This window comes from Nerophis lumbriciformis, linkage group LG17 (assembly GCF_033978685.3).
Source record: "Nerophis lumbriciformis linkage group LG17, RoL_Nlum_v2.1, whole genome shotgun sequence".
Classification (NCBI taxonomy): Eukaryota; Metazoa; Chordata; class Actinopteri; order Syngnathiformes; family Syngnathidae; genus Nerophis; species Nerophis lumbriciformis.
The window spans coordinates 26,887,501-26,912,500 of NC_084564.2; the positions used below are offsets into that span (position 1 = coordinate 26,887,501).

Consider the following 25,000-nt stretch of genomic DNA (forward strand, 5'->3'; position numbering starts at 1 on the left):
CGGACATGACGAGGTTGGTACTAGGTGGGGATTGAACCAGGGACCTTCGGGTCGCGCACGGCCATTCTTCCACTGCGCCACGCCGTCCCACATAAAGTTATTTGTTTTGTTTTATTATTATTACTTACACATTACGGTGAATAGTAAAACAGTACCAGGGAAAAACTGGCAGCTTAGTGGCCAAAATTCTACTGTAAAATCCATGGTGGTTTTTACAACAAGTGGAAAACCACTACCACCGTTTTTTGTTTGTTTTATTATTCTGGGAACATACCTGCCAGTTTTTATCGTAAACAAAAATGTGGTGCCGTTTTCCCCATCTACAGTAATACACCCTAAAAACAACAACTGTAGATTTTGCGGTAAATAAATAAATACAATTTAAAAAAAAAACACAGCTCAGTTGACAGAATTTTACTGTAAAAAGTATTTTTCAGTTTATAGTAATATGCTGTAAAAACCACAAAACCTATTATTTTTTATAATGTACAATTTAATGGAACATTTACTTTGAAACCATACATCAAGCAGATTAGTATTTATTTTTATTTCAACATATAAAAAAAAAAAAAGCTTGGAATTTATGACAATATAACATTTGTCACGCCCTCGTGACTGTTTTGGATTCCTGTTGTTTTTTCCACATTTGTGTGGTGTTTTAGTTCCTGTCCAGTACTCTGATTTTGACTCTGTCTGTCCTCAGAACTGGCTCCCACACCTTCCTTGATTGGCAACTGGGACACACCTGAACCCGATTGCCAATCAGTCTCCAATTGAGTTCATTGTGGCATGTCAATGCTAAGCTCTGTCATTCAATGTGTTGTTCCTGCATATTTCTATGCTTAATACTCAGCGAGGGAAGTTCTGTGACGTATGCATTTATTTTACCATTCACTTTCCTTTGGTCCCCCCGGCCCCACTCCTTTGTGTGTTTCTTTTGTTTATTAAAAAATATTATTGTACTCACATCCTGTCTCCCTTTTGCTGCATCCTGGCGTCACGTCCCTGAAGCAGCCTTAACTCTTGACAATATTTGTTGCAATAATGGATGATATTAAAGTTGAAAAATATGCAATTTCATACAGTAAATTTTTTTTTTCTGTCAAAACGGAAGGAACGAATGCATTTTGTAAGAAAAGATAAACATTGTATTTCCAAGTGCGATGTGACCCCGGGGAACATACCTTATCAGCATCACACAGCATCATGCTTCAAACCCCGCTTCAAAAAGCTGTGCACTGCAAAACGTGCTCATTGTGCTATTAATCCTGTCCTCATTGTGATAAAATAAATAAATAAAAATCAGCACAAATCGTTTCATTCTCAATTGTTTTGTAAGTTAGTTGTTTTATATATTGCGCTCCAGAGTCGATTTTAAATGATCATTTGGGTTCAATTGTATTTTTCAATATCAAACGGTTCAAGACGATCAAAACATGTTTATAGTTTAAATAAGCATTGATTTTTTTTTCCAGGCAAATTGATGCACTTTTCTGTTACAGACAAAACAAGATTAATAAAATAATTCTTTGCAAGTTGGTTTATAGTTCTTTCTCGTTTTGCTTTCTTTAACGGTTTTAAGGATACAATGCCATGCAGAGGCTTACATATATAATTTTAGACAAATAATACCATTTATAGTCGAGATTTGGGGGGCACGAAATGTTTTCTTCTTCTTCATGGGGGCATAACAAAACATAATTGAGAAGCACTGGTTTAACATTACCTGGTTTGGCTCGGTCTCTGGACATTGAATTTGTTGCAGGCTAGTACTTGCATGCCCCACAAAAGTAATATGTGAAAAAAATAATGATAATAACAGTAAAACTGAAGAACTACATTTGTACAACCCCCCCTTTTAATCACAGGTTGTCAACTAAGGCAGTGTTTTTCAACCTTTTTTGAGCCAAGGCACATTTTTTCATTGAAAAAATACGAAGGCACACCACCAGCAGAAATGTTAAAAATTAAAATCCACCAGGTTGTCTTTTTTTTTTTAGTTCGTAGTTTTCTGTGTGTAGTGCTTTAGTTCCTGTCTTGCGCTGTTATTTTGGTGAGTTTTCCTGTTTTGTTGGTGCTTTCCTGTAGCAGCTTCACGTCTTCCTTTGAGTGCTATTGCCTGACCTGCTTTGTATTGGCAATCAAGACTATTTCAGTTGTGGGGACATTGTTGATTGTCATGTCATGTACGGACACACACTGTAAGTCTTTGCTGTCGTCCAGCATTCTGTTTTTGTTTACCATGTAGCCAGTTCAGTTTTACTTACGTTTTGCATAGCCATCCCTATGCTTCAGTGCCTTTTACTACAAGACTTGCCTTTTGTTCATTTTTGTTTTAAGCATTACGTACCTTTTTACCTGCACACTGTCTCCCGCTGTGCTCTGCATATTGGGATCACGACAAACCATTCTCGACGCGTTCCGACTTCTGCAAAGCTATTAACTACTTGCTGCCATCTACTGGAGTACTACATGGTTACCCTGCCAAGCACGATACGGCACAGACACTAGACAAGGGCACATTATTATAATTATTGATTTGCAAAAGATATTTTTTGGACCAATTAGGTGAAGTTGCATAATTTCCCACGGCACACCAAACAATATCTCACGGCACACTAGTGTGCCGCGGCACAGTGGTTGAAAAACACTGAACTATGGGATACATTACCAACATAAATTAAATTAATTCCAGATAAAAAGAGAGAAAACAAAGCTGTACACATGAACTTCGACCTGGTTGGAGTTGTGTTTTGAAGATGTTACTTACCATAATGTAGTTTATTTCACGGTGTGTTATTCTAGTACAGTGGTTCTCAAACTGTTTTCACCAAGTACCACCATAATGACCAACATTAAAATACAGTAGGCCTAAATATTCATTAAAAAACAAGGCAGATGTTTTATTCAACAAGTATAGTTAATATTGTTGGCCATTGTAACATTACCCAGTTTTAATAGTAACACTGTGTTTGAATATAAGAAACACTGTACTTTCATCAAGTGATTTATTGGCGTACAGTTTGAGAATCTATGTTCTAGTATAGTAGTATGGCCGTTGGAGTGTGTTATTTGTTTAAAAGCACAGCTATGGAAAAGACTTGGAAAAAAATCATTAGCTATAAACCCAGTTGCATGAATTGTTTTGGAACTAAGTTGAACTGTATATTCAAATATGATTCTATTCTATTCCAATTATGATGACTGTGCATGCTTTTGGGGAGAAAAGTAATACATAAAATAAATGGTCACAGTAAAAGTAAATAATACAAACAATATATAAATATATAATTAAAATAAATTACAAACAAATACATGAATAACACATATATGTACAGAAAAAAATAGAACGGAGATTAAAACAAACAAACCAAAAAAAATGTTATAGTTACCATGCTTGCGGCTGGCATGATCTCGTGATGCACAGAAGGCAGGTGACGTGCAAGTAAAAAGTCCCTTCATCAAATATGAGCAGTAGATCACTGGCAAGCAAAATTCCGACAGGCTGGGCAAGAAAAGGTAAGGCAAAGCAAAAACACAAAAAGGCAGAATACACTAGCAGGTAACCCCACCTGATTAGTGATTAGTGGCAGGTGTGTCCCTTTACCACTAACTAAGAGTAGGTGTGGACATAAGCGCTCAGAACCAGACGTGAAGTAACAACAAGGCAGAACAAAAACAGGAAGACAAACCAACATAAGAGCACTTGACAGAAAAGAAACATTAAACACAGGAAAATGTAACACATCATGACGGGCTATGACACAACATAAGGTGCTCATTAAAAGTTTGGGCTACTTTTGAAGAGCACTTTTCTGTATAGTTGCACTGGAAATCAGGCAGTCCCTATTTTAAATTACATTTACTTTCAAAATGTACAAACTTTCAATAGTTAAGTGAGCATCATAAGCAATTGGTTAATTTTGACTGTCTCATCAGTCAAAAGTTTGAACTTGCTATATATTATACATAATTAAAATGTTTGCAATCCAAATGAAACCAAATTATTTAGGTCAGGAATATTCAAAGTCTGGCATGGGGGGTATTTGTGGCCCGCCGCTAATGTTTTGTTGGCGAAATAACATTTAAAAAACAAAATCAACGTAAAAGATTTACAAAAAAAGAGCGAAAAGCTGAAATATTTATATTCATAAAGATAAAAATGGTTTGTCACCTGTAACACAAAACTGACAGAAGGTTGTGTATTTATATATATATATATAATGTTTGTTTTTAGTATTTTTTTTTAACAAAATAAAAAAAATATTAAAATGCCCGTTGCATGCTTTGACTTTTCAGTATATATATATATATATATATATATATATATATATATATATATATATATATATATATATATATATATATATATATATATACATATACATACATATATATACACATGTAAATATGTATATATATATATATATATATATATATATATATATATATATATATATATATACATATAAAAAAAATATATATATATATATATATATATATATATATATATATATATATATATATATATATATAATTACAGTACAGGTCAAAAGTTTGGACACACCTTTTCATTCAATGCGTTTTCTTTATTTTCACAACTATTTACATTGTAGATTGTCACATCAAAACTATGAATGAACACATGTGGAATTATGTACTTCACAGAAAAAGGTGAAATAACTGAAAACACGTTTTATATTCTAGTTTCTTCTAAATAGCCACCCTTTGCTCGGATTACTTTTTCGCACACTCTTGGCATTCTCTCGATGAGCTTCAAGCACACCTGTGAAGTGAAAACCATTTCAGGTGACTACCTCTTGAAGCTCATGGAGAGAATGCCAAGAGTGTGCAAAGCCATAATCAGAGCAAAGGGTGGCTATTTTGAAGAAACTAGAATACAAAACCTGTTTTTAATTATTTCACCTTTTTCTGTTAAGTACATAACTCCACATGTGTTCATTCATAGTTTTGATGCCTTCAGTGACAATCCAGAATGTAAATAGTCATGAAAATAAAGAAAACCCATTCAATGAGGAGGTGTGTCCAAACTTTTGGCCTGTACTGTATATATATATATACAGTATTTTCCTTTGAGACGCAGCAGAAATAATGTTTAATCTAACGACTAACGCACATTTATGTGAAGCGCGATTGAGGAATCAACAGGTTTAAGCATACATATTAGAACTTAGAGCTTTCTAAGTTAAACTCTCAGAAAAGTAGAAACGGCTTTGAACGTGAGGACCTTAAACGTGCCCGAGTGTGCTCCTGTGTTAAATCATCAGCAGCACCAGCAGCACTAAATATGGCAGCCACATCTTGGAGATAGGGGAACCATAGCAACGGTAATGCAGTGATGCCATGGCGACCAAATGGAGGCCCCGCAACAGCGAATATTACTCGCACGTAGCGAAAACGCTCTCACACAGCAAGTAGAGGCTTTGACAACGGAGGGCTGAACATGCTGTGAAGCTTAGCAGGTGTGTGTCTTTGTAAAGAAGTAGGTTATAGACTGGAGTGTTTGCTCATGTATGTTCAGGCATGTTCCCTTCAGCAGATTTCCAGGGATTTGGAAGGATTTCAAGATTATAACATGATTACAGCGCACATGATGGGTGGGAGTGAAATGTAAATCTGATGCTGGGATTACATATGTAGAACCTAGAAAGTCTTGATTACATACTATAAGTAAAGGACGTGCTCATCAGGCTCAAATATTCCTCTGCATTTTATTTAATCTACTGTTTTTAAATAAACCCACAAACAACACTTAACACCAAAGATTCAGGTTAGCACTGACGCTAGCGCCAACACTGCACGAGGTGTCCAGGCTGGTCCACCAGAATAACCATCACCAAGTGACCAAGTGACGACTCGTTCCAAACATGTGTCAGTAGGAATATATAAAACAATAATATTAAGGAGAATCGCAGTTGCGAGCCAAAGGAAATAAATCAGCATTTGGATATATTTTTTCTGATTCAGTGTTTTATAGTTCAGTTTGTATATGCAGTACAGGCCAAAAGCACAAAAACACAACTGATGGTCCCAAAACATTGAAAAAGCAAGGAATTCCACTAATCAACCCTGATAAGGCACACCTGTGAAATAAAAAACATTCCAGGTGACTACCTCTTGAATCTCATCGAGAGAATGCCAAGAGTGTGCAAAGCAGTGATCAGAGCAAAGGGTGGCTATTTTGAAGAAAATCGTGTTTTCAGTTGTTACACACAAAATACATATATACATAAATACTGTACATATGTACAGTAGAGGCTAGTAGAGGCCAAAAGTTTGGACACACTTTCTCATTTCAATGAGTTTTCTTTATTTTCATGACTATTTACATTGTAGATTGTTACTGAAGGCATCAAAACTATGACACCTGTGAAGTGAAAACCCTTTCAGGTGACTACCTCTTGAAGCTCATCGAGAGAATGCCAAGAGTGTGCAAAGCAGTAATCAGAGCACAGTGTGGCTATTTTGAAGAAAAACATGTTTTCAGTTATTACACACATATACATATATACATACATATATACAGTACAGGCCAAAAGTTTAGACACACCTCATTTCAATGTGTTTTCTTTATTTTCATGACTATTTACATCAGGGGTCGGGAACCTTTTTGGCTGAGAGAGCCATGAAAGCCAAATATTTCAAAATGTATTTCCGTGAGAGCCATATAATATTTTTTAACAGGTGGCGACTTGTCCAGGGTGTACCCCGCCTTCCGCCCGATTGTAGCTGAGATAGGCTCCAGCACCCCCACGACCCAGAAGGGAATAAGCGGTAGAAAATGGATGGATGGATGGATGAATACAACTAAATGCGTGCATTTTTAAGTAAGACCAACCTTTTTATGAGTATAATAAGTCTCTTATTCTTTTTAATAACATTGTTATTCTAAAGCTAACCAGTAATAAATATAATACTTCTTACCATTAATGCGACTTCTTGAACAGGTGCGATAGAAAACGGATGGATGGATTAAAATGCATGAGAGTGTTTTATAATTTGAACGTTATTTTTAAAACTGTGATTACCAGCTGAATTATTCACTACTTATCGCGTTAAGCAATGTCAGCTAAGATTTATCTGAGAGCCAGATGCAGTCATCAAAAGAGCCACATCTGGCTCTAGAGCCATAGGTTCCCAACCCCTGATTTACATCGTAGATTGTCACTGAAGGCATCAAACCTATGACACCTGTGAAGTGAAAACCATTTCAGGTGACTACCTCTTGAAGCTCATCGAGAGAATGCCAAGAGTGTGCAAAGCAGTAATCAGAGCAAAGGGTGGTTATTTTGAAGAAACTAGAATATAAAACACATTTTCAGTTAATTCATCTTTTTGTGTTAAGTGCATAACTCCACATGTGTTCATTCATAGTTTTGATGCCTTCAGTGACAATCTACAATGTAAATAGTCATGAAAATAAAGAAAACACATTGAATGAGAAGGTGTGTCCAAACTTTTGGCCTGTATTGTACATTTTGTTCTTACTTGTCACAAGTATTTGTTCTGTATTGTTTAAATGCTGTTGTGCAGCAAAGTTCTTTTAGGTGGGGGAAAATTGAAAATAGTGATGTCGCTGTTAAAGCATGGAAATATGGCACCATATTATTGAAGTGCTTTTTCTTGTAACTTCTACCAGTGATTGTTTTTTTGACCAAAAAACTATTACAAGTAAAAGGACTACAATAACAAGCCAGTCTGTTGAATGGCTCTTTTAAAGGAACAACTTCTTAAGAGCCAGCTGCCTTCAAAGAGCCATTGATTATGTCTTTATAAAAAGTTGATGCAGAAAAGCAAACATTCAAAAGTGAATGGACGGTCCATGCTGTAAAAAAGTATTTGGCTACCTGCCTTGACTCACATATGAACTTGAAGTGCCATCCTATTCCTAATCCATAGGGTTCAATATGATGTCGGTCCACCTTTTGCAGCTATTACAGCTTCAACTCTTCTGGGAAGGCTGTCCACAAGGTTGCGGAATGTGTTTATAGGAATTTTCCACCATTCTTCCAAAAGCGCATTAGTGAGGTCACACACTGATGTTGGTCGAGAAGGCCTGGCTCTCAGTCTCCGTTCTAATTCATCCCAAAGGTGTTCTATCGGGTTCAGGTCAGGACTCTGTGCAGGCCAGTCAAGTTCATCCACACCAGACTCTGTCATCCATGTCTTTATTCACCTTGCTTTGTGCACTGGTGCACAGTCATGTTGGAAGAGGAAGAGGCCCGCTCCAAACTGTTCCCACAAGGTTGGGAGCATGGAATTGTCCAAAATGTTTTGGTATCCTGGAGCATTCAAAGTTCCTTTCACTGGAACTAAGGGGCTAAGCCCAACTCCTGACAAACAACCCCACACCATAATTCCTCCTCCACCAAATGTCACTCTCGGCACAATGCAGTTCTGGCAACCTCCAAACTCAGACTCGTCCATGAAATTGCCAGATGGAAAAGTGTGATTCATCACTCCAGAGAATGCGTCGCCACTGCTCTAGAGTCCAGTGGCGACGTGCTTTACACCACTGCATCCCACGCTTTGCATTGGACTTGGTGATGTATGGCTTAGATGCAGCTGCTCGCCCATGGAAACCCATTCCATGAAGCTCTCTGCGTACTGTACGTGGGCTAATTGGAAGGTCACATGAAGTTTGGAGCTCTGTAGCAACTGACTGTGCAGAAAGTCTTTGCACTATGCGCTTCAGCATCCGCTGACCCCTCTCTGTCAGTTTACATGGTCTACCACCTTGTGGCTGAGTTGCTGTTGTTCCCAAACTCTTCCATTTTCTTATAATAAAGCCGACAGTTGACTTTGGGATATTTGGAGCGAGGAAATTTCACGGCTGGATTTGTTGCACAGGTGGCATCCTATGACAGTTCCACGCTGGAAATCACTGTGAGCGGCCCATTCTTTCACAAATGTTTGTAGAAACAGTCTCAATGCCTAAGTGGTTGATTGTATACACCTGTGGCCGGGTCAAGTGATTAGGACACCTGATTCTGATCATTTGGATGGGTGGCCAAATACTTTTGGCAATATAGTGTATGTTTATTTTTTCCATTTTTCCAGTGAAGTGCCATTATAATAACCCGACACAGATCCTTCCAGAAATCCTGTGCACAATATACTTTTACTTAGTAGAACAAACTGTTTTTCTGGCTTCTCAAAAACCACATATGGACAGTTTGGGCTTTCCTTGTTTTGCAACATTTTCACTTTCTGTTTAGTGTTTATACAAGTCTAGATTGGAGTATATTTTTTGTTATGTAGAAACATTTTGCATTTTAGGCTATCTAGTGATTATCACGCCAGATGCTTGTCCAGGAAAAGACTGGTGAGTTTTTTAATAGTGTGGTAATCAATTAGAGTTTTACGAGAATTAAAACTTTAAATGGTAATACTGTGTGGAATTTTACCGCAGTTTGCAAGTAAAACCCGTAATTGTTGCACTCTGACTCACAATACACACAACATTATAAACTGTTTTATCACAGCTCTGTTGTTATGACGACAACCACAGATTGCCCACGTTATTGGTCTATTACAGGGGTCTTCAATTAATATTGAGCACGGTCTGTTTTCTCAGAGCAAAAATCCAAACCTCACATTGCCTTAAATTGCATCAGTCTAGCCCAGAAAATATGAAATGTAATTAAATGTGGCATATATCCCTTTTGTTGAGTTAACACAGTGAACTTGGCACCACGTTGCGACTGAAAGAAAAAAAAGATAAAAAAATATCAGTAATAAAAGGTGAATCTTACGTCAGTTCACAGTCACATTTTCTGCGATTTGAACAAATAAATGTTTTAAAACTCACTAAAAGCTGAGCATTGTCTGTTACATGTGCACACGTTAAAGCTAAGGATACTCATGCTGAACTCTGAATAGTGTTGCGTCTGACCCTTCTTTGTCTCAGGGAATTAAAGTGGTCACTGGTCAATCCCAAGTTCTTTCAGATGACATATATTTTGACTAAGAAGGACCATCAAGACAGAATAGGAATATTATAAAATTTTACTAAAGCTTTAGTAGACCAGTCCTACAGTCCGTTAATAGCGGCATCAAGAAGCGGTCTGAAAATCAAACAGGAAGAGACAACTTATTGAATACGAAAACAGCCCCCACCCTGCCCAGAAAGGAATACAGCCTCATTGTTCTAATACAGATAAGATAAAAAGGGAGTATGGTATACTCCCACATTCCAACCCCTTCAAGGTAAAGCGGAGACTTTACTTGCGAACATAAGATACAAGCAAAAAGAGTACACATGGGAAAATATTAGCTGCTTTAAACATGACTATGAATAAAGAAAGAATATATGCATTCTCCATTGCTGTACCTGACGTTGGGATTTGCTTGATTTTGTCAAATTTCATATTTCATTCAATCACTCTTTCACAATTCTCACATCACTGAACGTCTTTTTGTTTTGCCCCCAAAATCCAAACAATCCTGAGTAAACACTCTTTTGCATGCCGCTGTGCTTTAAATGAATGTGTCATGACTCCGGTACATCTTTCATACTGGGCTTTAAACTGTATTGATTTTCACACACTTGCGTTTGTGTTGTTTCTTTTCATAATTTTTTTCAAATGAAATGTGTTTAAAATATTTCAGTGTGTGTAATAATTACAGTGGCGGACCGTGCGTTTCCCACCTAGGCCTTCAGTGATGTCCGACTTCAATGATTACCTCTGAAAATACCATAATTGATGTCACCACATGACCATTGCTGGAGAAATACTATACAGAAACACATTTTCACCCTACTGGACATTGAATCACGTTAACGGGTTATTTTCTGGCGCATTTAAAAATCTATTAAAACGCATCAGCAATTAAAACATCTTATGTGGTACTGTCACATTTAAAATTGCAAAAAACATTAAAAGTGAAAAAATACAATATTTAAACTCACAATTAGTAGGACCTATTCGACGCCGTAAAAGCCAGTGGTACCGCTCGTCGTCGGCTTATTCGAGTGGAAATGGCTGAGGAAACAGCTGAGCTAGCTTCCGGGGTTGGTCGACATCGTCTCACAAGATGTAGTATCTCTTTAAAGGGGAACATTATCACCAGACCTATGTACGCGTCAATATATACCTTGATGTTGCAGAAAAAAGACCTTTTTTTTTTTTAACCGATTTCCGAACTCTAAATGGGTGAATTTGGCGAATTAAACGCCTTTCTATTATTCGCTCTCGGAGCGATGACGTCACAACGTGACGTCACATCGGGAAGCAATCCGCCATTTTCTCAAACACATTACAAACACCGAGTCAAATCAGCTCTGTTATTTTCCGTTTTTTCGACTGTTATCCGTACCTTGGAGACATCATGCCTCGTCGGTGTGTTGTCGGAGGGTGTAACAACACGAACAGGGACAGATTCAAGTTGCGCCAGTGGCTCAAAGATGCAAAAGTGGCAAGAAATTGGACGTTTGTTCCGCACACTTTACCGACGAAAGCTATGCTACGACAGAGATGGCAAGAATGTGTGGATATCCTGCGACACTCAAAGCAGATGCATTTCCAACGATAAAGTCAAAGAAATCTGCCGCCAGACCCCCAGGAAAAGAAAGCGGATGAGGGTATGTCTACAGAATATATTAATTGATGAAAACTGGGCTGTCTGCACTCTCAAAGTGCATGTTGTTGCCAAATGTATTTCATATGCTGTAAACCTAGTTCATAGTTGTTAGTTTCCTTTAATGCCAAACAAACACATACCAATCGTTGGTTAGAAGGCGATCGCCGAATTCGTCCTCGCTTTCTCCCGTGTCGCTGGCTGTCGTGTCGTTTTCGTCGGTTTTGCTTGCATACGGTTCAAAACGATATGGCTCAATAGCTTCAGTTTCTTCTTCAATTTCGTTTTTGCTACCTGCCTCCACACTACAACCATCCGTTTCAATACATGCGTAATCTGTTGAATCGCTTAAGCCGCTGAAATCCGAGTCTGAATCCGAGCTAATGTCGCTATAAACTTGCTGTTCTATCCGCCATGTTTGTTTGTATTGGTTTCACTATGTGACGTCACAGGAAAATGGACGGGTGTGTATAACGATGGTTAAAATCAGGCACTTTGAAGCTTTTTTTAGGGATATTGCGTGATGGGTAAAATTTTGAAAAAAACTTTGAAAAATAAAATAAGCCACTGGGAACTGATTTTTAATGGTTTCAACCCTTCTGAAATTGTGATCATGTTCCCCTTTAAATATCCTTCTTGAAAATGGCCTTGCAAATATATATCTGCCACCTAATCAACGTTTTGTTCTCTTTCTCTGCCATCCCGGTCTGGCTGATTGTATACTCACTTTGGAAGTGAGTATACAATCACAGTCTCGTTAACATCAGGCTACCTAGATAGGCTACTGTCAACAACTTGTGATCTGATTGGCTATTGTAATCGTCTCTCAACTCTATGTGTTGTCAAATTCATCCGCTAACGGTCCCAATGAGTATCCAATCACAGGACGCGTAAATGTCACGTTCAACCTTAGGCCAGCTAGAAGGCCTTACTGACAACAACTCGTGATCTGATTGGCTATCGCAATTATCTATCAACTGTATGTGCCCGTTCACTTAGAGTGCACAGATGCCCGCATTGTTGATTCTGAAGGTTGTTATTTCTGATTCTGAAGGCCTTGCTGGCTCTGACGGCACACCACTGGTGCATTAGTACTTGTTGTGCACATTCAACAATACTATAATGACAATAACTGGAAATATGGGTCACAATAATAATGATAATAAGTTGTCATATTGTTGCATCCATATTTGTGAGTGTCAATTATTGCGATTATTAGGCTTGCGTTGAGTTCCAATTATAACATACCGTTACTTTAAATAAGAAAAACAACACATGTTCCTTCATATATGAAAGTATTCTATTATATATGAGAACACACCGAAATATTGCATCCTGACTTGACAAGATATTAAAGTATTTTTAGAGTAGGGCAGTGGTTCTCAACCTTTTTTCAGTGATGTATCCCCTGTGAATGTTTTTTTAAATTCAAGTACCCCTTAATCAGAGCAAAGCATTTTTGGTTGAAAAAAAGAGATAAAGAAGTAAAATACACCACTATGTCATCAGTTTCTGATTTATTAAATTGTATAACAGTGCAAAATATTGCTCATTTGTAGTGGTCTTTCTTGAACTATTTGGAAAAAAAGATAGGTTTTTATTTATATTTATATAGGATTTTTGAATTGTTGCTATTTTTAGAATATTTTGAAAAAATCTCACGTACCCCTTGGCATACCTTGAAGTACCCCCAGGGGTACGTGTACCCCCATTTGAGAACCACTGGAGTAGAGTATTACAAGCAAAAAATTAACAGGAGTAAAACACTAGGAGCATGAAGCCAATATACAAAACATTAGTTTTAAACCGAGAAAATTGTGAAGTATTTTTTTGAAACAATTTTGTGATGTTCCGTTAATCATGTTTTGTTTTAGTTTAAGACTCCCTTAGTTCTGTTTCAGCACCCCTGGGTTTGTGTTTCTTGGTTGCCATAGGTGCTGATTATTGTCACCTGCCTCTGATTAGTGTTCGGGACGCTCACCTGCTCCCGGGCACTAATCAGAGAGCTATTTATTCCTGCCTTTCGCCACACTCGGTCCAGCTGTTTTGTTTGCTTCACACAACAAGCTACGTTGGTAAATCCTAGCTTCTTGTTCCTGTTCGAAGCTTTTCCTTTAGCTTTACCATAGCTTCCTGTGCTATCGGCACGCTTGTTTTGATTGATTGAGACTTTTATTAGTAGATTGCACAGTACAGTACATATTCCGTACAATTTATCACTAAATGATAACACCCTCGTAAGTTTTTCAACTTGTTTAAGTCGAGGTCCACGTTAATCAATTCATGGTAATTGTTCTGTTTTTGTATTCTTGCTTGATTAATTTATTATAATAAATCATTTTTCTTACCTGTACCCTGCTTCCGGATGTCCATTCGCATTTTAGGGAAACAACCTGCGCATAAAAAATTTAACATTCCTAACCCTCATACTAGACAAGCTTAGCACCGTGTAATGAAACTAAATAAAACTACAGTAAAGAAGAACTAGTCACGCTTCTGAAGTCTTCTGACAGACTTCATGACGGCCAGAAGAGGGAGTTATTTGTAATACTGTACATTGATTGCTACTTTAGAAGTATTGCAACTAAACCCTTTCCTAAATGTCACAGTAAGCACCAAGTCTGGTTCTATGGTTAACATCATACATATTGTATGAAGTGAGTATCTAAAAATACTTGTGTTTGTGCATGTGTGTGTTTCTAAAATAACTGTCACGGCCCGGGCGCACCCCAGTGCGCATTCCTCTGTGCGCATCTCCAAGAGCGCGCCAGGCGCACAACACTCCGGCTACAGTAGGCGACTGCATTCAATCGGCTCAATCAGCAGTCTACACACCTGTCGCTGATGAGCTTCCGTGCCTTCTTAAGCCAGTGCAAACCTACGTTCCGAGCCAGAACGTAACAACCTGTTCCCGTACACAGCATTCCTCCGTCCCCTGGTTACGAGATGTGTGTCTCGTCTCCCCGTGTTCCCCTCTGGTTCTCCGGCTGCCCCTCTTGGATCTCGACCTCCCGCCTGGACACGGACTTTTGACGCCTCGCTATTGCCCCCGACTTACTTGCTCACGGACCTCTGAGCCTGTCTTGCCCCTCTTGGTCTTCCGCCTCTCGCTCAACACTACCGGTAATACTCAACAGTTAATTTCCACACATAGTCGCACACCACACACATTATGGATTATTTGCACACTTCATTTCATATTTACAGTCGCGATCAAAAGTTTACATACACTTGTAAAGAACATAATTTCATGGCTGTCTTGTTTCCAATCATTTTTACAACTCTTATTTTTTTTGTGATTGGAGCATGTCATGTCTGTGTAATCATGTTTTGTTTTAGTCATGTTTTGTTTTGTTTAGTTATTGGACTCTTTAGTTTCTGGTTGTTCACTCCCTTGTTTTGTTTCCATAGCAACCCATTAGTTTTCACATGTCACGTCACGCACCTGTTTCACGTTTTGAGTCACACACCTGTTTTCGTTAATCATGTCTGTGTTATTTAAGCTTTTCTTTTTCTGTTGGTCAGCCTGGCGACATCGCATTTATGCTCTGCACACTCTTTATCTTTTCAAGCCATGTTCAGAGTCCCATGCCACAGTAAGTGTTTTGTTTCGTGTTCTTAGTTAATTGCCTTTGTGCTATAGTCTTTTTGGTTTCATAGTTTGTTCTCCGCCATTGTGCGCGCTTTTAGTTTGTTCTTTTTGTTATTGTAAAAATAAAATATGTACTCGCCCAAGCCAACTTTCCGTTGCCTTCCGGAAGAACAAAACCCAAGGACCAAGTCTTGACAGAGCACATACTTGTTGGTCACAAAAAATATTCATGAAGTTTGGTTCTTTTATGAATTTATTATGGGTCTACTGAAAATGTGACCAAATCTGCTGGGTCAAAAGTATACATACAGCAATGTTAATATTTGCTTACATGTCCCTCGGCAAGTTTCCCTGCAATAAGACGCTTTTGGTAGCCATCCACAAGCTTCTGCTTGAATTTTTGACCACTCCTCTTGACAACATTGGTGCAGTTCAGCTAAATTTGTTGGTTTTCTGACATGGACTTGTTTCTTCAGCATTGTCCACACATTTAAGTCAGGACTTTGGGAAGGCCATTCTAAAACCTTCATTCTAGCCTGATTTAGCCGTTCCTTTACCAATTTTGACGTGTGTTTGGGGTCATTGACCTGTTGGAACACCCAACTGCGCCCAAGACCCAACCTCCGGGCTGATGATTTTAGGTTGTCCTGGAGAATTTGGAGGTAATCCTCCTTTTTCATTGTCCCATTTAAAGCACCAGTTCCATTGGCAGCAAAACAGGCCCAGAGCATAATACTACCGCCACCATGCTTGACGGTGGGGATGGTGTTCCTGGGATTAAAGACCTCACCTTTTCTCCTCCAAACATATCACTGGGTATTGTGGTCAAACAGCTAAATGTTTGTTTCATCTGACATCACATAGACACAGATAAGACCTTCTGGAGGAAAGTTCTGTGGTCAGTGTATGTAAACTTTTAATCGTGACTGTACTGTACGCCAGCCCAGTGGCACACTACAGCTAATCTAGTTTATAAAGTGTGCAACGGGCATCAACACAAAAACATACACACACGCGCGCACACCTACACGCGCTATAGTGCACGGCCAGATTCCATCAGGGGGGATTTGGCACCAGGCGGCCGACAAACACTGATAGTCAGTGAAGACTCGCTCTGTCTGACCTTCTGATTTGGCTCACAGACACCCTGAAGGAATACTTGAACGTGTTCTAATATGAGAAGCTTGTGCATGAGCTCGCTTTTGGCCGTGCAACTGCACAGCAAAGCACAGGTCCTGGAACATATTAGTGCAAGTCAGGGTTCTTTAGCAGCGGAGGTGAGTTGTGTAACAGGCTGTGAAATGATGAATTATACATGGACACATGCTGGTCATCACCCTTTACGGCAGCAAAGTGACACATACACACTACATGCAGACAGAGAGGAACACCGCTACATTTGTGTCCATTCACTTCAAGTTTATTGTCTTAATTAGTGTATGTACAGTACTTGCAAGTCCTAACTATCTGGACACAATGTTAGAATGGTAGTGCTATGCTAGACAAGACATACACTATATTGTATGTACTGTACTTATGAATATGTACACATCATACACTTTATTAGGCTATAGCTGGGTTGCAATCACTTGACCTAGAGCAGGGGGTGTCAAACTCATTTTAGATCGGGGGCCACATGGAGAAAAATGTACTCCCAAGTGGGCCGGACTGGTAAAATCACGGCACGATAACTTAGAAATAAAGACAACTTCAGATTGTTTTCTTTGATTAAAAATAGAACGAGCACATTCTGAAAATGTACAAATTATAATGTTGTTGTTTTTTTTTTTTACACTTACATGTTGTGGTTAATAATTGATTTGTCATTATTTATATTTTCTGAATAAATGATGTGATAATGTTCATCAGTCAACTCATTGGTCTTCATTTTTAATCCATCAAGATAAAAAAATGCTATCAAAATCAAATGACAGGATGTTATTTATGTAGTTTAATCATTTTCCTCAACTGATGTACTAACATCATGTGGTTTATTTTGTACATATGTAGCATCATCTACAAATATACAAATAATTGCTATTGGACATCCAGTGGACACATTTAAAACTACTGTTCCATTCATTCAAAAATTTCAGGAACATTTTTATACTTAGCAAACTCCAAAATCCTGTTCGCGGGCCTGATCCGTAAGTTTGACACACCTGACCTAGAGGCACTTCCGTGTTTCAGGCGATGGTCTAAGCCCCATTACGCTACTGTTTATTTACCTGAATCAGTGCAGATTTAGGCTAACTTTTGAATATATGTCAAATATAAAAGTGAGCCTGAAAAAAAACCTTAAAATGGGATGGAGTGGGTTTTTACACTCTTAAAAAATATGTTTAAAAAAAATGTTTAAACCATTTATGATCACCAAGAGGTTACTGCTACCTCACTTCATTTGAGACTTACAGTATTTAGAGAAGAAAAGATTGGAGGCACATCATGTCTTTACATCTGGAGGGGTCCACAAATTAAACATTAATCGGTGAAAGACAAAGTTGGACTTATTTTTGCATCGTTAAGTAACGTATTGGAGTGACATAACGAGAATTATAAGTTTGTTTGCAGTTGATTTCTAGCTACAAATATTAGTCTCACCTACAATTCATGTCTGCAGTTGTTTTAATGGTGTGAAGTTCATATTTTTTCTCATTTAGCTATAGTAATGTTTGTATCAAGATGTATTCATCTACTTTATTAATACTATTAAGGATATTTTATTGAGGCTTGAGACGCAAAAATGTGGTAATCCTTATAGAATAAAGCACTTGTCATTCCTGCACAACACCTAAGCTTGTAGTTTTTTTTTATGAAAATCAACAACAAAAATAGGGTGGATTGGACCAACAATCACAATATTTACTACAAGGATTTAACATGACGTTAGTTTTTCTGCACAACGAGGTCTTCGTAGTCATATTTAGGCATAGCAGTAAGAAAACAGGTTATCATTATCTAATTTGATAAGAATACAATTGCATATTTGCAAAAAAAAATCATATATCATAAGAGTAGAATATTTAGTTGATAAGCGGTATAACATTGGATGAATGGATTATTTTAATATTAAGAGAACACATATGTAAGTTGTAATAATAAGAGGGACGTTTTTGACATTTTTATCTGTTAGTGTATGCCAGCAGCCTGGCAGAGATAGCAGATAACTGCAGTAGATGACTGAAAAGAAGGTTCACTCCATTTCTTTATTACGCTGAAGAAAGATAAAAAAATTATGGGCATTTTTTAATTAAACTTTCAGGAAATGTTAGAAATAGGATAAGGAACAAGTTATTGGATTTTGGGGCTGAACTAAATCATTGTCTGGATTCAGGATTTTTTTGTCCACCCAGTGCTTTTCTACTAATGTATTCTCATTTTTTCATCAAAATATTTCAACATTACTCTCAACGTGTTACTTTGTTTTTTCTTTCTCTATTCTTTATAGGTCAGACATGGTAGGTGTGTTTGATGTTGAGAGTTAATGTTATGTGTGTATTTTTAACTGGGCAATTCAACACGTCTGGACTCTTGGGCATCCGGTAGTCCGGTAGTGTGTCAAAGTTTGAGCTCTGGACAGTGTTAGTCGTTTAGTTGTGCAGAAATACTACTCTCAAGGTCACACTTATCAAGACCTCTACTCTCTGCTGTTTGCTGGCCCTGACTGCTGCCAGCTGGAGTACTGCAGGAGGTATCACGTACGTTCATTTCCTGGCCCTTCTGAGAGGCGGCGGCGGTGCGTGCGTGTGTGCGGCCTCTCACCCCATCGCTGGACCTGCTGCTGCTGCCTTGCTGCTGTCTGATCCGGTCTAATGTGATTTGGAGATGATTGAGGCGCTGCGATACGTAATGTCTCTCCAGCTCCAGCAGCATTGTTCCATTACGACCCAGGCTTGGTTGAGCCGCCCTCTGTCACAGGATACACCACAGAGTGCTCGTTACTACGGTAATGATGATGTGTTTGTTTTTCTGATTGTCAAGAGCAAAACTCTATTCATTTCTGTGTAACGTTGAAAAAGGAGCACGGGCAAACAAACACCGGTAAAAACATCCACTGGCGACAACAATCGATACATCAAGCAATTGCAAACAAGAAGAATCAGAGTCATTTATAGTAAATAAGAGAGTTATGGGAGTGTAGGGCGCATAAAGTACAGTGTTGCCTCGTCACTTTGCGGTTCACTTCCAACAGTCTCAACATCCCAGATTTTAAAAGTACCATTAAGTACCATAGAACAGTGGTACCCAACCACCGGTCCGTGGACCGATTGGTACCAGGCCGCACAAGAAATAAAAAAAAAAAAAAAAAATATTGTTCTTTAATTTTTTTTTTTTTTTTTTTTTTAATTAAATCAACATAAAAAAACACAATATATACATTATATATCAATATAGATTAATACAGTCTGCAGGGATACAGTCCGTAAGCACACATGATTGTATTCCCCCCCCGCCCCCCCCGGTCCGTGGGACAAATTTTCAACCGTTGACCGGTCCGCAGCTCCAAAAAAGTTGGGGACCACTGCCATAGAGAACATTATGGTTTGAGTACCCATTTAAGTGTATTGTTAAAATGGCGCAGCTTTTTCGAGTGTACGAAGTGTTTTAGGGCACAGGAACCGTTTATTTATCTGTACAGTAATCTATTTATTTATTTATATATATTTATATATATTTATTTATTTTATACATATATTATATATATTATTTATATATATTTATATATTTATATATGCACCTTATTGCTTTTTTATCCTGCACTACCATGAGCTTATGTATCGAAATTTCGTTCTTATCTGTGCTGTAAAGTTCAAATTTGAACGACAATAAAAAGGAAGTCTAAGTCTAAGTGTGTGTGTGTGTATGTGTGTGTGTGTGTGTGTGTGTGTGTGTGTGTGTGTGTGTGTTCTTGAATTCTTACCCTCCTTGAGACAACAAGGAAAAGTACCTTCCATATGAGGACCGGTGAACAAGTTAGGCCGAAATCATCATTACTTTATGTAAAATGATTATTTTTTAATGCAAAATGGTGACATTTGCCGTATATAAAATTCTGACTTATTTCACAATATTGCCAAGTAAAATTCCCATTATTATTATAATATGTCGAGTAAAATTATGACTCTTTTCATAAAATTGCCAATATTTTTCTTATTTATTTTTTTTATTTTTATTAAATCAACATAAAAACACAATATATACATTATATATCGATATAGATCAATACAGTCTGCAGGGATACAGTCCGTAAGCACACATGATTGTATTTCTTTATGACAAAAAAAACAAAAAAACACCCCCCCCCCCCCCCCCCCCCCCCCCCGGTCCGTGGGACAAATTTTCAACCGTTGACCGGTCCGCAGCTCCAAAAAGTTTGGGGACCACTGCCATAGAGTACATTATGATTTGAGTACCCATTTAAGTGTATTGTTAAAATGGCGCAGCTTTTTCGAGTGTACAAAGTGTTTTAGGGCACAGGAACCGTTTATTTATCTGTACAGTAATCTATTTATTTATTTATATATATTTATATATATTTATTTATTTTATATATATATTATATATATTATTTATATATATTTATTTATTGATACATGCAACTTATTGCTTTTTCATCCTGCACTACCATGAGCTTATGTATCGAAATTTTGTTCTTATCTATGCTGTAAAGTTCAAATTTGAACAACAATAAAAAGGAAGTCTAAGTCTAAGTCTAAGTGTGTGTGTGTGTGTGTGTGTGTGTGTGTGTGTGTGTGTGTGTGTGTGTGTGTGTGTGTGTTCTTGAATTCCCACCCTCCTTGAGACAACAAGGAAAAGTACCTTCCATATGAGGACCGGTGAACAAGTTAGGCCGAAATCAACATTACTTTATGTAAAATTATTACTTTTTAATGCAAAATGGTGACATTTGTCGTATATAAAATTCTGACTTATTTCACAATATTGCCAAGTAAAATTTCCATTATTATTATAATATGTCGAGTAAAGTTACGACTCTTTTCATAAAATTGCCAACATTTTAAGATTTTCTCTTAAAATTGCAACTGTTATTGAGTAAAATTCCAACTGTTATCATAATATTACACCCATGTTCAGTTTATCTTGTAAAATTTGTACTTGCGTTGAGTAAAATTACGACTTTTATTATAATACTGCCAAAATTCTACATTTTTCTTGTGAAACTGTGACCTTTTTCTTGGGAAATTCTAACTCATTTTTCACAAAAAGCTTTTTTATATTTGCATAGTATGTATATATTATTAATGTTGTAAATACAAATCTTTATATATCTAGAAAGTGTGGTCCTAATGAGGTAGGCATTTTTTGGAGGTCTCAACAAGGTAATATATACCAGAATGTGTGTGTGTGTATGTGTGTGTGTTCTCTTGTATTTCTACTCTTCTTGAGACATCAACAAATAAATGATAAATGGGTTGTACTTGTATAGCGCTTTTCTACCTTCAAGGTACTCAAAGCGCTTTGACATTACTTCCACATTTACCCATTCACACACACATTCACACACTGATGGAGGGAGCTGCCATGCAAGGCGCTACCAGCACCCATCAGGAGCAAGGGTGAAGTGTCTTGCTCAGGACACAATGGACATGACAAGGTTGGTACCAGGTGGGGATTGAACCAGGGACCCTTGGGTCGCGCACGGCCACTCTTCCACTGCGCCACACCGTCCCCGACAAGGAAAAGTAGCTTCCATATAAGGAGGTGTGAACAAGTTAGGACATAAATCATGGTCCCAATATGGAAAACCATTGCATCTAATAGAGAATGTCTCATTTGCACCCCTGGTGGTGAAATATATCAAAATTGGGGTTATCCCAAAAAGGAGGTATTTTTCAAATTGACTGTGTGTCGGTTTTAAAAGTGCTCCCCCTCTGGCCAACATATGTAATAACAAGTGTGTGTAAGAAAATGAAATGCGCCCGCTTTGGCCAAAATTTATTTAAAAAAATATATATATATATGTATATAGAGACAAACTGTAATAACTTGAAGTAAACAATGAAGATTAAAAACCGATTAAACAAAAAATAATTAACTAAAAGCTCACCTTTTTTATATTTGCATAGTATGTATATATTATTAATATTGTAAATACAACATCTTTATATATCTAGAAAGGGTGGTCCTAAAGAGGTAGGCATTTTCTCGGAGGTCTCAAGAAGGTAACCCATACAAAATGTGTGTGTGTGTGTGTGTGTGTGTGTGTGTGTGTGTGTATGTGTGTGTGTGTGTGTGTGTGTGTGTGTGTGTGTGTGTGTGTAGTAAGTAAAGCTCTCATCAGGACTTTAAATAATTATACAATTCATATACGCTAGTATAATAATGATAATAGCATCAATATATCTATTAATAGCCATAACTAAGTAAAAGGTGTATTAAAAAACAGGAATAGGATTCGATTTTATTCCAATTCTTGGGATGACAATCAAATTCAGAATCAATTCCGATTCAACACAATTTTGGATTCAAACTGATTCTCGCAACTATAATAAAACTAGGGATGTGCCGATCGATCAGGTTATCGTTCAATATCGGCCGATTCGCGTGAAAAGGTATGTGATATCCATTTTCATTCCGATCACAGACGATGATCCCCTTTGGCTGAAACTGTATTTATTTTACAGAACAAGCTAGCAACTAATTGTGTGTCTCCATGCACAATATGGAGCAGCTCCTTTAAGATAATAATAATCACCTCCATTGCGGCATATAGACTGCATTTCTTTGTAGCTTATGTATCATTACCAAGTATAATAACGAGGCTTAACATGTGACACACCGAGACAGGTTTGAATATGATGTTGATATTGTTAAACTCACCATAAATAAATGGACACATTTACAACTAATGCATACTTGCCAACCTTGAGACCTCCGATTTCGGGAGGTGGAGGGCGGGGGGCGTGGTCAAGGGTGGGGCGGGGCGTGGTTGGGGGCGTGGTTAAGATGGGAGGAGTATATTGGCAGCTAGAATTCACCAAGTCAAGTATTTCATACATATATATATATATATATATATATATCTACATCCTGAAATTAAAACTGTGTTTAGATAATTGATACTTCAAACTTGCATAAATAAATATTAAGGAATATAACATAACTTGGCTTCTGAGAGCTTCAAAATGTAATGAATAAAATGTTAAAGTTGTTGATAAACAAGCAATTATTTTAATAATTAAATTTGGTCATTTTAAATGAATTATTATGATAATTTAAAATTATTTATTTCAAATATGTTTATTTTAATGTATAATTCTATGGCTGGATGTAATAAGGAGTCAGAAAAAATACAAATAAAATACAATTAATTTTGATGTTTTTAGCAAAATATAGTAAAAATGTATTTCGTTTTTTTTTTAAATTAACATATATATTTATTTTTAGGTAAGATAAACATAATAATACAATTTATCTCTAGTCTGGATGATTTAGTTCTTGTCATCCTGTTGTCCTCCCGTCGTGAAAAAAGGATGTCCTCACTCAGGTCGCATAGATCTGGAGGGGGCGTGGCCTGCAGCTCCGGCTGAAAATTGGGAGATTTTCGGGAGAATATGTGTCCCGGGAGGTTTTCAAGAGAGGCGATGAATTTCGGGAGTCTCCCGGAAAATTCGGGAGGGTTGGCAAGTATGAAGTAATGGATGTGGTTATCATCGATATTGGATGATGGTATCGTAATTTGCAGCATAAAAAAAAAACATAATTCGAAACATTACTGAATAAAACCTTTTCGATACAGGTCTCCGGGTACGGAACCTTCTCTTGGCTGCTGTAATATGACACATGTAAGCGCAAAGAGGGCTTTAGAAATGTCTTTAAAAAAAAAAAAGTTTTACATTTAAAAAAAAAGCAGTCTTTGAAATTTATAAATCGGATAACAATTGGATGAATAAGAATCAATTTTTTTTGGAGCATCCCTAAAAACCACAGTGTATAATGTCAATGTATTGTATATACCACAAACTGGTCTTCTCCATCCTTACGAGCTCTGCTGTGCAGCTGCATGCTGAGCTCCAAGAAGGCCTCATTTAAGCGGTCCATCTCTTCCTCCACCTGGAAACAGGTACATTTAATTGGCTGCATCCAGGAGGAAGATGTGTGAATGACTTAAGAAGTGTTAGGAAGAGCCATACCTCCACTCGAGTCCCACATGCTGTCCAAACATTGAAGAAGCACAGGACATGTGATCAGTGCATATCTCAAAGTAGAGCAAACCCCTTAGCAGTGTGTCATTACGGTCAAGAATTACCTCTACCGTGCAGGATATTGAACTATTCTCGTGGAACCAAAACATTTTTGGAATAAATGAAGGCACTGGAAATTGACTTCAATCTCATTTCCCACCTCTTGACGACCTATTGGCACAGACGCTCAGTTCCATTTTGCAAATAGATGTGTTTGTTTATTTGAATGTGTGTGGGGGTGTTTGCAAGGATGGCTACACAAATACATTTTAGCCCCAAGCTGAAAATACCTTTAAGAACTAACCCAAGGATATTATGCAATACATCAAGGTTGTGTGTAATTGGGACATTTTTAGTAAACCCACCACGCCTTGATTTCTAGCACGCAACTAGAAAATAAAAATTCTCAGGGCATTTAATCGATCACAAATGGACTGTTTGGTTCGTCTTAGAAGACGTTTCATCTCTCATCCGAGTAAGCTTCCTAAAGTTCACGTTCATAGACTTAAAATTATACACAAAGCAAACTATAACCTGCTACCCAAGAATATACAACAATTATTCTCAAAAACAGAGGAGAAATATAATCTTAGAGAGAAAT

At 37.5% G+C, this 25,000-nt stretch overlaps 2 protein-coding genes across 5 annotated transcripts in view; both read right to left on the reverse strand.

Moving 5' to 3' along the window:
- The window catches only part of scn3b (sodium channel, voltage-gated, type III, beta), a 62,171-nt gene extending 58,563 nt beyond the window's left edge, over nt 1-3,608 (reverse strand). For 3 of the 4 annotated variants that reach the window (XM_061972989.1, XM_061972985.1, XM_061972987.1), the window contains exon 1: nt 3,393-3,608. The gene's annotated coding sequence lies outside the window, so the exon portion shown is untranslated. The remainder of the gene's footprint in view (nt 1-3,392) is intronic. The other variant, XM_061972988.1, reaches the window with a different exon arrangement.
- Nucleotides 3,609-16,614: 13,006 nt separating this feature from the next.
- LOC133614926 (uncharacterized) overlaps nt 16,615-25,000 on the reverse strand; it is a 20,360-nt gene continuing 11,974 nt past the window's right edge. Inside the window, exons 9-11 of the mRNA XM_061973290.1 lie at nt 24,349-24,368; nt 24,173-24,268; nt 16,615-19,102 (exon numbers count right to left, since the gene is read on the reverse strand). Coding sequence (XP_061829274.1) covers nt 18,776-19,102; nt 24,173-24,268; nt 24,349-24,368 — 443 coding nt within the window. The 3' untranslated portion in view covers nt 16,615-18,775. The remainder of the gene's footprint in view (nt 19,103-24,172; nt 24,269-24,348; nt 24,369-25,000) is intronic.